Source organism: Mirounga angustirostris, unplaced genomic scaffold (assembly GCF_029215605.1).
Source record: "Mirounga angustirostris isolate CCGP_5_RB_7025 unplaced genomic scaffold, mMirAng1.0.hap1 SCAF_2, whole genome shotgun sequence".
Taxonomy (NCBI): Eukaryota; Metazoa; Chordata; class Mammalia; order Carnivora; family Phocidae; genus Mirounga; species Mirounga angustirostris.
In genome coordinates, this window is record NW_026991710.1 from 80,061,328 (window position 1) to 80,075,148 (window position 13,821).

Here is a 13,821-nt window from a genome sequence, read left to right on the forward strand (position 1 = left end):
TATGCTCTATAGACAAACAGGATAATTATGCCCCACCCCGAGTCCTATTCTTAAAATAAAGTAACAAGACTGTTTTTAAATAGAAAAATGTAACATGGGGCCTTAAAAATACTAAGACAATAAATACATATTTAATTGAATGACTATCATCAAGAATGCTAGCACCATTTTAACCATAGTCTCTCCTTCTCTCTAGTTGTAAATAAAGCAAAGATGTTATCAGCTGGAGTCACAGAGGCAGTTTTGAAATTCCTTAAGTCTGAAATGCCTCCGGTTCAGTTCAAACTTCTGGGAACATTAAGAATGTTAATAGATGCACAAGGTAAAAGAAATGTTTTCACAAGGTACATTTTTGGTATGATAGTCAATTTGCCATAGTTGAAAAGGACTTGTTTTTAGCTTTCAGAATCATATAATCATAAAGATAAAAGGCAAAGAGAGATTGGTTTTAGAGTTTCATTCATTAATTTCCATGCTTGTTATAATTGAGTTTAAATGGAAATTATATTGCATCTCTACTGTACATATAATCCTGGTTTTATATTGATTTATTAGCAGTTCTGAAGGGTTTTTATGTTTTAGCATTTCATACCCATTTTTTTTTTTTTAAGGTTTTATTTATTTGACAGAGTGAGAGAGCACAAGCAGGGGGAGCAACAGAGGGAGAGGGAGAAGCAGGCTCCCCGCTGAGCAGGGAGCCTGATGCGGGGCTCAATCCCAGGACCCCGGGATCATGACCTGAGCCGAGGGCAGACACTTAACCAACTGAGCCACCCAGGCGCCCCGTTTCATACCCATTTTTACCTTGTCTTGAAAATCATGTTGCGGTACACGGACAGTCAAAATTTTTAAAAATTTATTTTGCAAACAGGGAGATCATTTTTCTGTTTACAGAAACAATGATGGAAACTACTCCTTGGAATGAATTGTGTTCATTTACTTATTTCTAAATTCTAAACCTTTCTCTATATTGATTTCTCAGAGTCCTTCTCATACCCTTTGTTACAGTTTGCCAGAGTACTGACAGACTACCAGGCGGAACCATAAGAGTATAACATTGTTTTGTATTTTGTGTTTTGTATGAAAGTCCACAACTTTGTAGAAAAAGCTAAATAGTCCATTAGATATGGAGTATTTGCAGTTCTTGCTTGATAAAATCATTGTGTTGTGCCATATATATGTGTGTGTGTGTGTGTATATATATATGTATAATTTTCTTTCACACTCTTAGATCTTTACCAGTTATTTCACTTGGTTGCCTATCAGTGATTGTTTCCTTTGTGGTTTGACTTCTTTCCTATAGCAGAAGCTGCTGAACAACTGGGAAAGAATGTTAAATTAGTGGAGCGTTTGGTAGAATGGTGTGAAGCCAAAGATCACGCTGGTGTGATGGGGGAGTCCAACAGACTGCTGTCTGCCCTCATACGACACAGTAAATCAAAAGTAAGTTCCAGAGAAAACTGTTCACTAAAAAACATACAAGTGGCCTTTTTGGAAACTCCGTATCATAGATCCTATATCGTAAGCTTGCATTTTGCACATTTATGTATAAATACATTACAGATAGACCTCCGAGATTCATAGTTTCTGTTCCAAACCACTGTGATAAAGCGAAAACTGCAAAAAAGTGAGTCAAATGAATTTTTTGGTTTCCTAATGCAAATAAAAGTTGTGTTTACCCTATGCTGTAGTCTGTTAAGTGTGCAATAATAGCATTATGTTTAATAAAATAATTTGTATACCTCAATTAAAATATACTTTATTGCTAAAAAATGCTAACCATTTTCAGTGAGTCGTCATCACTGGTCACAGATCACCATAACAAATGTAGTAATGGAGAAGTTTGAAAATGTGATGCAGACCTGAAGTAAGCAAATGCTGTTGGGAAAATGGTGCTGATAGACTTACTTGACACAGGGTTGCACAAACCGTCAATTTGTAAAAAATGCAGTATCTTTGAAACACAGTAAAGTGAAGCACAGTAAAATGAGGGATGCCTGTGATCCACAGTCCTGACGAAGTCATTGAAGACGGAGCTTTTGTATTTAGTTCTATTCCATAGTAGTTAAGAGTAAGGCTCTGGAATCAGAGATGAGTTCGATTTTATCTCCACTGTTTACTTGGTCAAGTCTTTCACATCTCAGTATCTCAGTATAATACCTACCTACTGAAAGTGTTGTGAGAATGATGCAATGAGATCACATATACAAAGTGCTCAACTGGTACCTGGGACATAGTAAGCACTCAGTAAGTGGAGTCATTGTAAATGTTGCTGGTGGTGGTATTTTTACCACTACCCTCAGCGTCAAACATCTTCTGTGGGCCAGGCACTGACCAAGCTAGCTAATGATATCAAGAAATTAAATGATATCTAGGTAGTATGTGATGCTCTGAATTCACAAAGTTGGGTGAAATCCCTTCTCAGGGCAGTGTCCAGCCTAGTATGTGTCTGACTTGTGGTTGCGAGCCTCTGTTTGTTGAGTGAATGAACACATGAATGAGCAAATGAACTATTTTAAAGATCACAATGGTGGGAACTCAGGCCAGCAAGTTGGCAGCTGATTTAGTATCTATAATATATACCTTTTATTTTTCTATAACCTGTTTTCTAAAGTGATCCTTTTGGTCATTTCACTTATGTCCATGGGAAAATGCATCACAACTTCTTAACCAAATCTTGGAGCCGGAGCTGTTCAGTTGCTATATTAGATTCAGATTTGAGGATTTTGAGGCTTTTCTGTTAATAATTATCACAAGATTTCCCTGTCACTCATCCAAACCCCTACTCTCTCCACCAAAAACAACCCAGCTTTCAAGAACCCGTTGAGCATCCATCATCATGTAGGTGTTTTGAAAAGACAAGGGAAACAGGACATTGCACCTTTCTAGGGGTATGTGTGTAACAAAAAGCAATTTGAAATGATACAATTTGAATGATAATTGTGACTTCATGGTCATATTATAACTGTATGTTTACAGTTCAGTACTGTAGGCTGGGGTTTTGGTTTTTGTTTTGTTTTGGTTTTTCTTGTTGTTGTTGCTTTGCTGCATATCTTCCCTCCAATTAAGTGTATACTGCTGCTAAGCAGCAGTAGGAACCTTGATTTGCATACTTTAATGATCAGAGCATAAGGTGTGTTCCTTGTGTGAGCTCCAGATTAGAACTCTTAAATTATTTTTAAATTTCACAAACATTAAAGTGGAATCAGTGATTTCATTTTGAGAATCAAAGCAGTTCTCAGAATATGTTCCATTGAATAATAACCCTAAGAAATATTCCACAAAGAGAAACGGTTGTATGATCAGATTAGTTAGGGAAGTAGTTCATTCCCTTTCCTTGCCTTTGGAATTCACAGCACATATTAGTACTACTCTAAAAAAATGTCCTTAACTCTGTTTAATAACCACTGATTCCCAAGCTATCGGACAATGGGTTTTGCAAGTTGCATCTATTAAATACATTCCACTGGACATACTTCAGAAAATGCTCCTCTAGAATAAGCTTTTAAACACTAGGTACAAGTTAGTCACCTTCCTGTAGATCCTTAACCAACTATTGTGAATTACAGTTCTCTCCTTGTGTTATTTTTAAACTTTGAAGATCCTATTCCTTTTAAAGTCACCCTGAGTTCTTAGAGTCCAACCCTCTGAAAGTTTGCACTGACTCATGGGGTTTCACACTAGCTTAGTCATCTCAGCCATATACAGCGTGTTCCTGCACTTGGGCCAAGAGTAAATTTACATCTTCCCTCGAAAGAGTGCCCTAGGCTAGGACTCTTGAGCAACTAGCTGGACCTTCTGATTGTAGATATCAAAAACAGAAAAATATGGTTTGCTTCTACACTAGGAATATAAAAATTCCCTCCTGTCATAGGCACTCTTCTTTATCCTTTAAGAATAAAACATTCTTCAATTATCAATCTAAAAACTTGATCAAACAAAATTTATTTAGTCATTCGCTCATACATCTAACATTTAATTCCTATACTGAGAAGTAGTCTTTGATGGTACAAAGTTGGGAAAGAAAATTCTTATTAGGTGATTCAGTGGCTATGTTATAAATTGATTGTCTTGAATTTAAGCCTATTTCAGAATATTATATTATAATCAATATTATACAGTTTTCAACAAAGTTTGTAGCTGGATTATCTCAGTTATTAAGGGCAAATGGACCATAAAAGCTAAATATGTGAGACTATTACATAGATAATTTGCCTTGGTTGTGTATGTACCAAAATTTAGCTTTCCATAAGAAAACTCCTTATAGGATTGCAAAATAATACATCATTTAAAACTTTGTAAAACATTATGAAGTATGTCCAAAATTTTTGGAGATTTTGCAGATACACCTAAGGTTTAGAAGGATGACCCAGAAAAATGTCTTCCTGTGTATTTCTACAGTTTAATAAATGAAATGGTTTCAGAAAAGTTAAACTCTCTGGATTAATTTTAGATGTCTATTGGTTAAAATTATTTGTAATTCTCCAGATGAACCTTGCTCTGTGGAGTGGTGCTAATATCCTTTTTTGTTAAATATCTTGAAATTTATAACTTTAAAATACATTCATAGAGCCTCTGTAGAGCACATTGTGCCTAGCTGTGTATGGCACTATGATGAATTTAGTACATATACTTTTGTATAGAGCACAAATGGTTAGAAACAAGGAACTGATAGTCAAACTGCCTGGATTCGAATCTTGACTTTTTTTTTTTTTTTTTTTACCACTTAATCACTGACTTTGGACAGATTTCATAACTTAATCTGAGCTTCAGTTTCTTCATCTGTTAACTAGAGAGGATACCTAGCTGATGGAATTTTCTGTGAGGATAAGAATATGCTAATATCTGTAAGCTACCCCCCAGTATAATGTCCAGTGTGCAGTTGTTGCTCCATAGAGGGTAACTATCAATATTATTCGCTTTTGTCAGTATAACACAAGAGCAATGCTCCATTTGTCTTTTGTCTTCCATTCTGTCAGGCAAGGCAACCTCATAGAGGACCTATTCAATAAACATTTATTGAGGTAGGAGGAGAAAGGGCAGGCATTTTAAAAAGCACTACTACAATATATGGTCAAAAAAGTGAGATGGAGGGGCTCCTGGGTGGCTCAGTCAGTTAAGCATCTGACTCTTGATTTTGGCATAGGCCACGATCTCAGGGTTGTGAGATCAAGCCCCGTGTCGGACTCTGCAATCTGCATGGAGTCTGCTTGAGATTCTTTCTCTCCCTAACCCACTGCTTGTGCACTCTCTAAAATAAAAAATATAAATTAAATAAAGAAAATGAATAGAATAAAATAATAAAAAAGAGATGGTAAAGGAGCTATGCTTGAACTTACAGGGAGCTGCTCACTTCTGATACGCAGTTTCCTTCTTCATTCATTACCTGCCCCTCCTTCTACTACAGTGGACTCTCCAGGGTGAATCACAAAATAAAGGATGAAATGCTGGTCCAAGAACCTTCATTAGGTGACTGCATATGTATCTATGAACCTCTTGTGGTCTTCTTTACTCAATAAGCTCCTTTGTGATTTTTATAAAATTCTTTACTAATTTTAAGTTTCAAATAAAGTGCCCACCAAGTAAATTGGGAGGCTTTTTGTTAGAAAAGCCTTTTAAAAGACGGTTTCTCACTTACTAAAAGAGGGTAATGGTAAAAGGCTAGTTAGAATACAACCACCATAAAAACTCAGTACTAGGACTCCATAATTTAGAATGTTTGATCTTTAAATGCATTTGGGCTCAAAGCAAAGATACTATCTATAAATAGTTTTCTGAAGAATTTATATAAGGTAAAAGCATAAAGGAAACCCCTTTTCAAATATTTTAGCAAATTAATTTGAAAAATATTTATAATTACAGTTAGTTTTATACTGTCAAAGCTAAAGCAGACAGGCTACTCAATATCCAGCACTTAAATTACTAAAGGTAGTGAGAACAAAGAAAATTACTTTAAAAAATTCTATAATTGAGACTTTCTACTAAATCACATTTAATCCAAGAGTTTTTAGGAAACAAAACTGAGATAAAAACAAAAATGAAGGGGCACCTGGGTGGCTCAGTCATTAAGCATCTGCCTTCGGCTCAGGTCATGATCTCAGTTCCCGGGATCGAGCCCCACATAAGTCTCCCTGCTTGGCGGGGAACCTGCTTCTCCCTCTCTCACTCACCTTGCTTGTGTTCCTTCTCTTGCTGTGTCTCTCTCTGTCAAATAAAATCTTAAAAAAAAAAAAAAATGAATACTAGAAATAAATGTGGCATTTTAAAAAATCTAACTTTTGCCATATATTCTTATATGTGCTTTTCATGTAATAACTTTGTAATCATCACAAAAACCTATAATAACACATTATCCCAGCATTAAAGATAAGGTCACTGAGATGCAGAGAGTTTCAATAGTTTGCTTAGTCAATGTTGGCACTGGGTTTTATTCAATCTGGAACCCACTGTCTCCTCTGCCATTGAAGAGGACAGAGCTGCAGGTCCCATGAGAAATGAGGGAGACAATTTTAAGTTCCTCTCAAGTCCCTTGACATGTAATCCAGTTTTGTCAGATCCAACAAAGGGGTAAAAGCTTAAAAAAAAAAAAAAAAAAAAAACAACTTTACCTGATCATCTGGAAAACAACTACCTGGTGCTGTAATAATAATTTGAAAAGAAGAACTTTTTTGTTGTTGTTGTTGTTACAAATCTTAATCTCTTTTTTTGATCCTGTGGTAAGTCAACATTTGGGGCAATCACACTTATTGTTTTGACTGGTTGCTTCTGGGACTCTCTATTCCTTGCTATGAACTGCAGTGGTCTTTTTCACTTAGGTAATTTAAGTTGTCATTTTTTGATGAATTTATTTGAAGCTAAAAGCTTTTTCCTTTTCTTCTGTGAATAAAAAAATTATGGTTAAATGTAATGATTCATACAGGACACTCAGAAAACCAGTCAATTTAACAATGAATTGACTGACTATAATGCAGTCTCTTTATGTTTAAAATTAAAGTTTATAACTCTGATATTTATTGCAGGATGTAATTAAAACCATTGTACAGAGTGGTGGCATCAAGCATCTAGTTACCATGGCAACTAGTGAACATGTAATAATGCAGAATGAAGCCCTTGTTGCTTTGGCACTAATAGCAGCTTTAGAGCTGGGTAAGTACCCCAGTGTCAAACTTACTTTCTCCTATTTTTATCGTGGATGAAATGAAGCACAGGAGTGGAATAGAAATCAACAAAACCTTGACTAGAAGCTCTCTAGTCAAGGTTTTCTGAGTGTCCTTGACCACCACGGTCAAGATACTCCCTCATTTCTCATTTTGCCAGCATGTGTCTGCACCTATAGCTAAGTATAGAAGAAATCACATTCTGTGGATTGCCACCTCAGCTTTTGCTTTTGGTAACATTTTTAGGTCAATGCTTAACTCCTTTTAGAGTTTGAGTCTTAAATGTTATTTCAAGTTAGAGGCACTTAGTAAACACAGAAAATAATTTCATCAGGCCTCACAGAGAAATGAAACTATATTTAGAAGACAGCAGCAAGTTTAGTCTGCTGCCCTTCCAGTGACCCAGACCTTGTCTTCTGTCTCTATTACTGACTCTCTCTCTTGCTTATCTCCTTCTATCACCATGGCTTCTGGTGCCCTCTAGTATTGCCTTCATTCTAAATTCTCACCTTCTGTGTGTTTTACATTCAAAATTCCCCAAAAGCAGAGTTCAGTAATTCAGTTGGTGTCTTTCTAGCATATAGTATCCCTGTTGGTCAGAATTCTTCTTGAGAAGCTAGTTCATAGTCATCTAGCTTATGGATAGTAACCTTTGTCCCAGGAACCAATCAGTCACACAGCCTGTGGTTAAGGCCTGAGACTGCCTTACACAGAGGAGGACTATAGACTTAGTAGGTCTGTCCTGTCCAGTTCAAAGCCATTTAGGTAAACACTGTTAACTGATGACTTCTTAATTCCCACTGATGATTTAGGTCCATAATTCTCACACAGCAGCAAGTGGACCCACAACCCCTATACCAGGAAGCCAAAAGATAAACATATAAACATGGTATATCTTTCTCTAGTGTCACATTTACTCAGATTTTAGGTATGAAAGATTTGAATTTTTGTCTTACAGCGTTTTGAATTTTAAAGATAAAAGACTCCAAGAAAATGTATGCTTATTCTCAGCGACTTTGGCCTATAGTTAGAAATGCTTTGGAAGTCAGTTCAGGTCCCAGATTAGCCATGACTTCACACATGGTTTGCGTAGAGTCAGCCTAGAAGTCCAGCCATCATGAGGGGTCAGATAGGGGGAGTTATGATAAAGGGGTGGGAGTCAGTGAGGACACTGAATACCAAACTGGGTTCATGGGCTGATTTTAAGTGGCTTAAAGTGATGGGGCAGTTTCAGAATATGTTTGATGACCCAGCCTGGGATGAATCTGGTTTTGTGCCAGTATCTTCCAAACAAGCTGTAATTTCTCAGCTTCCTGATAGCTAAACATTTGCCTCAGTGTGGTCACCTCACCATACAACTATATAAAATGCGATACCTACATTTTTTTTTATTGTTTCCTAGTGTTTCCTAGGCTCCTTGGGCTTAAGATATAAAAATAAGCCCATACTATCTTTTTAATACATAACACATTTTGAAAACCATATTTTTCCAGTCTTGTTTTCTTTTTTCTTTTTTTTTTTTTAAAGGCCCTATCTATTTATTTGAGAGAGAGAGAGAGAATGAGAGACAGAGAGCCCGAGAGGGAAGAGGGCAGAGGGGGAAGCAGACACCCCGCCGAGCAGGGAGCCCGATGCAGGACCCGATCCCGGGACTCCAGGATCATGACCTGAGCCAAAGGCAGTCGCTCAACCAACTGAGCCACCCAGGCACCCCCAGTCTTGTTTTCTTATACACTGTTTGATATTAAGGAATTACAAATTTTTTGTATGATAATAGTATTAAAGCAACATTTTTAAGTCTTTTTTTTTTTTTAGATAATTGTATATTCACATGCCATTGTAAAAAATAATACAGAGATCCCTTGTATATATTACCCAGTTTCTCCCAGTGGTAACATTTTTCAAAACTATAAATATTTCAGCTATTGATACAACTTACCAGTCTTATTCAGATTTCCCTAGTTTTACTTGTTTTCATTTGTGTGTATGTTAAGTTCTATATAGTTTTAGGACATGTAGGTTTGTGTATCGACCACCACGGTCAAGATACTAAATAGTTTAACACCACAGGGATCCCTCCATTTATCACCACACTAGTCACCTATCTCCTTCTCCTACCCCTTACCTTGTTTCTCATCCCTGGAAACCACTAATCTGCCCTTCATTTCTAAAATGTTATATATATGGAATCATATAGTATGTGACCTTTTGGGATTGGCTTCCTTAATTCAGCATAATTTCCTAAAGAGATCTGATTTGTTTTGCGTGTCAATTGTTTTTTTATTGCTGAATAGTGTTCCATGGTTTGTACATACCACAGTTTGTTTGACCATTCCTGTCAAAAAACATCTGGGCTTATTCCACTTTGGGGCTTTTAAAAATAAATAAATGCGATAAATATTCATGCGTAGGTTTTTATGTGAGCATAAATTTTCATTTCTTTGGATAAATGCCTAGGAGTGCAGTTGCTAGGTTGTATGGTAACTATATGTTTAATTTTTAAAGAAACTGTCAAACTGTTTTCCAGAATGGCTATACCATTTTACATTCCCACCAGCACTGTATGAGTGCTCTAGTTTTCTCCGCATTTTCACCAAATATTTGGTATTGTCACTATTTTTTATTTTAGCCACCCTGATAGCTGTATAGGGATATCTCATTATGGTTTTTTTTCCATTTTTCTAATGGTAAGCATATGAAAAGATGTTCATCATTATTTGCCATCTGTATATATTCTTTGGTGAAATACCTACGGATAATTTTTGCTCATTTTCTAATTTTTTAACTATTGAGTTGAAAATTCGTTATTCTAGAAGTTTTATAGTTTTACATTTTACACTTAAGTCTGTAATCCACTTTAAGATCTGTATAAAGTGTGTGGTTTAGGTCAACTTTCTTTTTTTTTTTGCCTGTGGAGGTCTAATTGCCAGTACTGTTTGTTGAAGAGGCTATCTTTTCCTCCACTGAATTGATTCTGTACCTTTGTCAAAAATCATTTGAACATATATGTGTGGGTCTGTTTCTGGGGTTCTCTATTCAATTCTCTCTCTACCAGTACCACACTCTTGATAACTGTGCTATACAGTGAACTTTAACATCGGGTAGAAGAATTCTTTCCACTTTATTTCTTTTTTATCAAGATTATTTACCTGTTCTAGGGCCTGTGCTTTCCATATAAATTTTAGTATAAACTTACAGATTTTCTACAGAAAGTCCTCTGGGATTTTGATAGGAATTGCCTTACAAGTTTTCATCTCTTAAAGATATATACTGAGAGGTGCGTGGGTGGCTCAGTTGTTAAGCGTCTGCCTTCGGCTCAGGTCATGATCCCAGGGTCCTGAGATCGAGTTCCGCATCGGACTCCTTGCTGAGCGGGGAGTCCATTTCTCTCTCTCCCTCTGCCCCTGCTTGTGTCCCCTCTCTCACTGTGTCTCTCTCTGTTGAATAAATAAATAAAATCTTAAAAAAAAAAAAAAAAGATACATACTGAAATACATATGGAAGAAACTGTCATTTTTAGGATTTGCTCCAAAATAATTTGGGATGAATAGGTGAATGAAACTATAGAGATAGATGAAACAAGATTGGCCATAATTTTTTAAGATAATAGTAAATAGTGTATCATTATATAATCTTTTCTGCTTTTGTATATGTTTAACCTTTTCCATAATAAGGATTTTTGAATTGCCTCATATCAAAAGGAATATTTTAATACTAAATTTTAAGCTTAAACTACAATATCTGCTGAAATTTAACTCTTCTTTAACAAGGTCTGAATTTAATATTCTATTTGTAGGTCATCGTTATTTATCAGTCCCTTTTTCAGGGTTTTATATGATCAGTTTTTAGAAAAGGAATCCGTGTTTAGCCACATTGCACCAGGTTCATAAACAGTGGACAAAACTGATACTTTGTTTCATATTTTAGGCACTGCCGAGAAAGATCTAGAAAGTGCTAAACTTGTACAGATTTTACACAGACTGCTAGCAGATGAAAGAAGTGCTCCTGAAATCAAATATAATTCCATGGTCCTGATTTGTGCTCTCATGGGATCTGGTAAGCATTTCTTCTAAAATTTGAGGTCTATCAACATGGTTGACATTAAATATAGAAAACAATGTTAAAAAATTAATAACTAAGTTTCATCAGCTCTAAAATATTTTATATAAAGAACAAGTTCTGATTTTGTGTATCATGATATTAGCTAAGGAATTTGTTCAAGAAATCATTGGCATATTTTGGCATATATTCCATGGATACTGAAAAGAATGTGTATTCTACGGTTACTGAGTGAAGTGTTCTTGAAATGTCACTTAGATCCTTTTGGTTGTTGGTAATGGAATTGAGTTTGCTATATTCTTAGCAAATAGAATATATTGATAGTCTAATTGTTTTGTCAGTTGTTGAGACAGGGATACTGAAGTCTCCAGTAATAATGGTGGATTTGTCTGTTTCTCCTTTTAGTTCTGTAAGTTTTTGCTTCACATATTTTGCAGCTCTTTTGGTAGATATATACACCTTTTGGATTGCTATTGTCTTCCTGGTGGATTGACTTTTCTATCATTATGTTCCTCTCTGGTCTGGTAACTTTTTTTCCTCTGAGGTCTACTTTATCTGATATTAATATAGCTGCTTCTACTTTCTTTTGAATAACATTCATGGGATCTTTTCCCACCCTTTTAATCTCAATCTGCTTTATCATTATACTTGGAGTATAGAGAGCACCTTGTTAGGTCATGTGCTTTAATCCACTCTGTCAGTCTCTTTTAATTGGTATATTTAGACCATTTACATCTAATGTAGGACTGATGTTATGGCTTAAGTCTGCAGTTTCATTTTTTATTTTGTTTCTCGTTCCTGACTTGTTACTGATTGCTTGAGCAGTTATTCCCATTACCCTCCCTCATTTATAATGATCTCAGATATTTCCTCTATATACATTTAGAACCACATTAGACATTGTTACAATTTTTGTTTTCAACCATCTAACATAATTCAGAAAACTCGAGAGAAGGAAAGTCTGTCGTATTTATCTACACCTTTGCTATATGGGTTCTTCCTTCCTGATGTTCCAAGATTCCTTTTTTTAAACATTCCCTTTCTGTTTAGAGAACTTACTTTTAGCCACTCTTTTGGGTTAGGTCTGCTAGTGACAAATTGTTTTCTGTTATTTTAGAATATCTTGGTTTCCCCTTCATTTGTGAAAAATGTTTCTCTGGGTATAGAATTTTGGGTTGACGGTTCTTTTTCTTTCAACATTTGAAAAATGTGCCATTTTCTTCTGGCTTCCATGGTTTCTTAAGAGAAATCCAGTCTTCCAATTCTTTTTTTCCCCTCTTGGTAAGGTGTCACTTCAAGATTTTTTTTGGTCTTTAATTTTCAAGCTTGACTGTGATGTGTCATGGCATGCATTTCTTTGGGTTCATCCTGTTTCAAGTTTGCTCACCTTCTTGAGTAGGTAGGCTTATGTCTTCTGCTAAATTTGGAAAGTTTTTGTAACCATATTTCTTTAGGTACTTTTTCAGCCCCACCTTATTTCTCCTCTCAGGTCTCTAATGGCAGGAATGTGAGATCTTTAGTTATATCCTACAGGGTCCTGAGGTTTTGTTCATTTTTTTCCAGACTATCTCCTCTCTTGTTCAAATTGGGTAATTTCTATTGTCCCATCTTAAAGTTCACTGATTTCTTCTGTCCCCTCCATTCTGCTGTTGAGCTTATCCACTAACTATAGTTTTGAGTTCTAAAATTCCCATTTGCTACTTCTTTATGTCTTCTGTTTCCTGGCTGAGACTGTTATTGAGGTATTTTTTAATGTAAAATATACATAAAATTTACCATTATAACCATTTTTAAATGTACAGTTCAATGGCAGAGTAGTACATTCACACTGCTGTACAACCATCACCACCCTTTTTTTCCCCCAAACTGAAACTCAGTACTCTTTAAAAAGAGTATATATCCATGGAATATATGCCAAAATTTGCCAATCACCCATCCCTCCAGCTTTTGGCAGCCACCATTCTATCTTCTGTCTCTCTGAATTTGACTACTTTAGGTACCTCATATAAGTGGAATCATACAATATTCTTTTTTGTGTGGCTTATTTCACTTACCATAAGGTCTCCAGGGCTCATCCAACTAGTAGTGGGTGTCAGAATTTCATTCCTTCTTAAGGCTGAATAATGCCCCATTGTATGTATATATATATCACATTTTGTTTATCCATTCATCCATCAGTGGACATTTGGGTTATTGTCACCTTTGGGCTATTGTAAATAATGCCACTGTGAAAATATGGGTGCACAGGTATTTTTTCAGGTCCTGCTTTTAGTCATTTTGGGAATATACATAGAAGTGGAATTGCTGGATCATACAGTAATGGCTACATTTAATTTTTTGAGGAATCACCATACTATTTTCCACAGTAGCTACACCATATTACATTCCTACCAGTAATGCACATGGGTTCCAATTTCTCTACATCCTAACATTTTCTTTTTCTATAGTAGCCATCCTGATGGGTATGAAGTAGTATCTTACTATGCTTTTGATTTGCATTTCCCTAATGATTAGTGATGTAGGGGATCTCTTCATGTGTTCATTGCCCACTTGTATATCTTCTTTGGGGAATGTCTATTCTAAAGTCCTTTGCCCATTTTTTAAT

General features: G+C 35.8%; 1 protein-coding gene across 7 annotated transcripts in view; it reads left to right on the forward strand.

Moving 5' to 3' along the window:
• The window catches only part of RAP1GDS1 (Rap1 GTPase-GDP dissociation stimulator 1), a 157,441-nt gene that overhangs the window by 140,439 nt on the left and 3,181 nt on the right, over positions 1 to 13,821 (forward strand). For 4 of the 7 annotated variants that reach the window (XM_045880716.3, XM_045880719.3, XM_045880721.3 and 1 more), the window contains 4 exons: positions 197 to 322; positions 1,304 to 1,443; positions 7,020 to 7,146; positions 11,085 to 11,213. In XM_045880716.3, coding sequence (XP_045736672.1) covers positions 197 to 322; positions 1,304 to 1,443; positions 7,020 to 7,146; positions 11,085 to 11,213 — 522 coding nt within the window. The remainder of the gene's footprint in view (positions 1 to 196; positions 323 to 1,303; positions 1,444 to 7,019; positions 7,147 to 11,084; positions 11,214 to 13,821) is intronic. The other 3 variants (XM_045880717.3, XM_045880720.3, XR_008506558.2) reach the window with 2 other exon arrangements.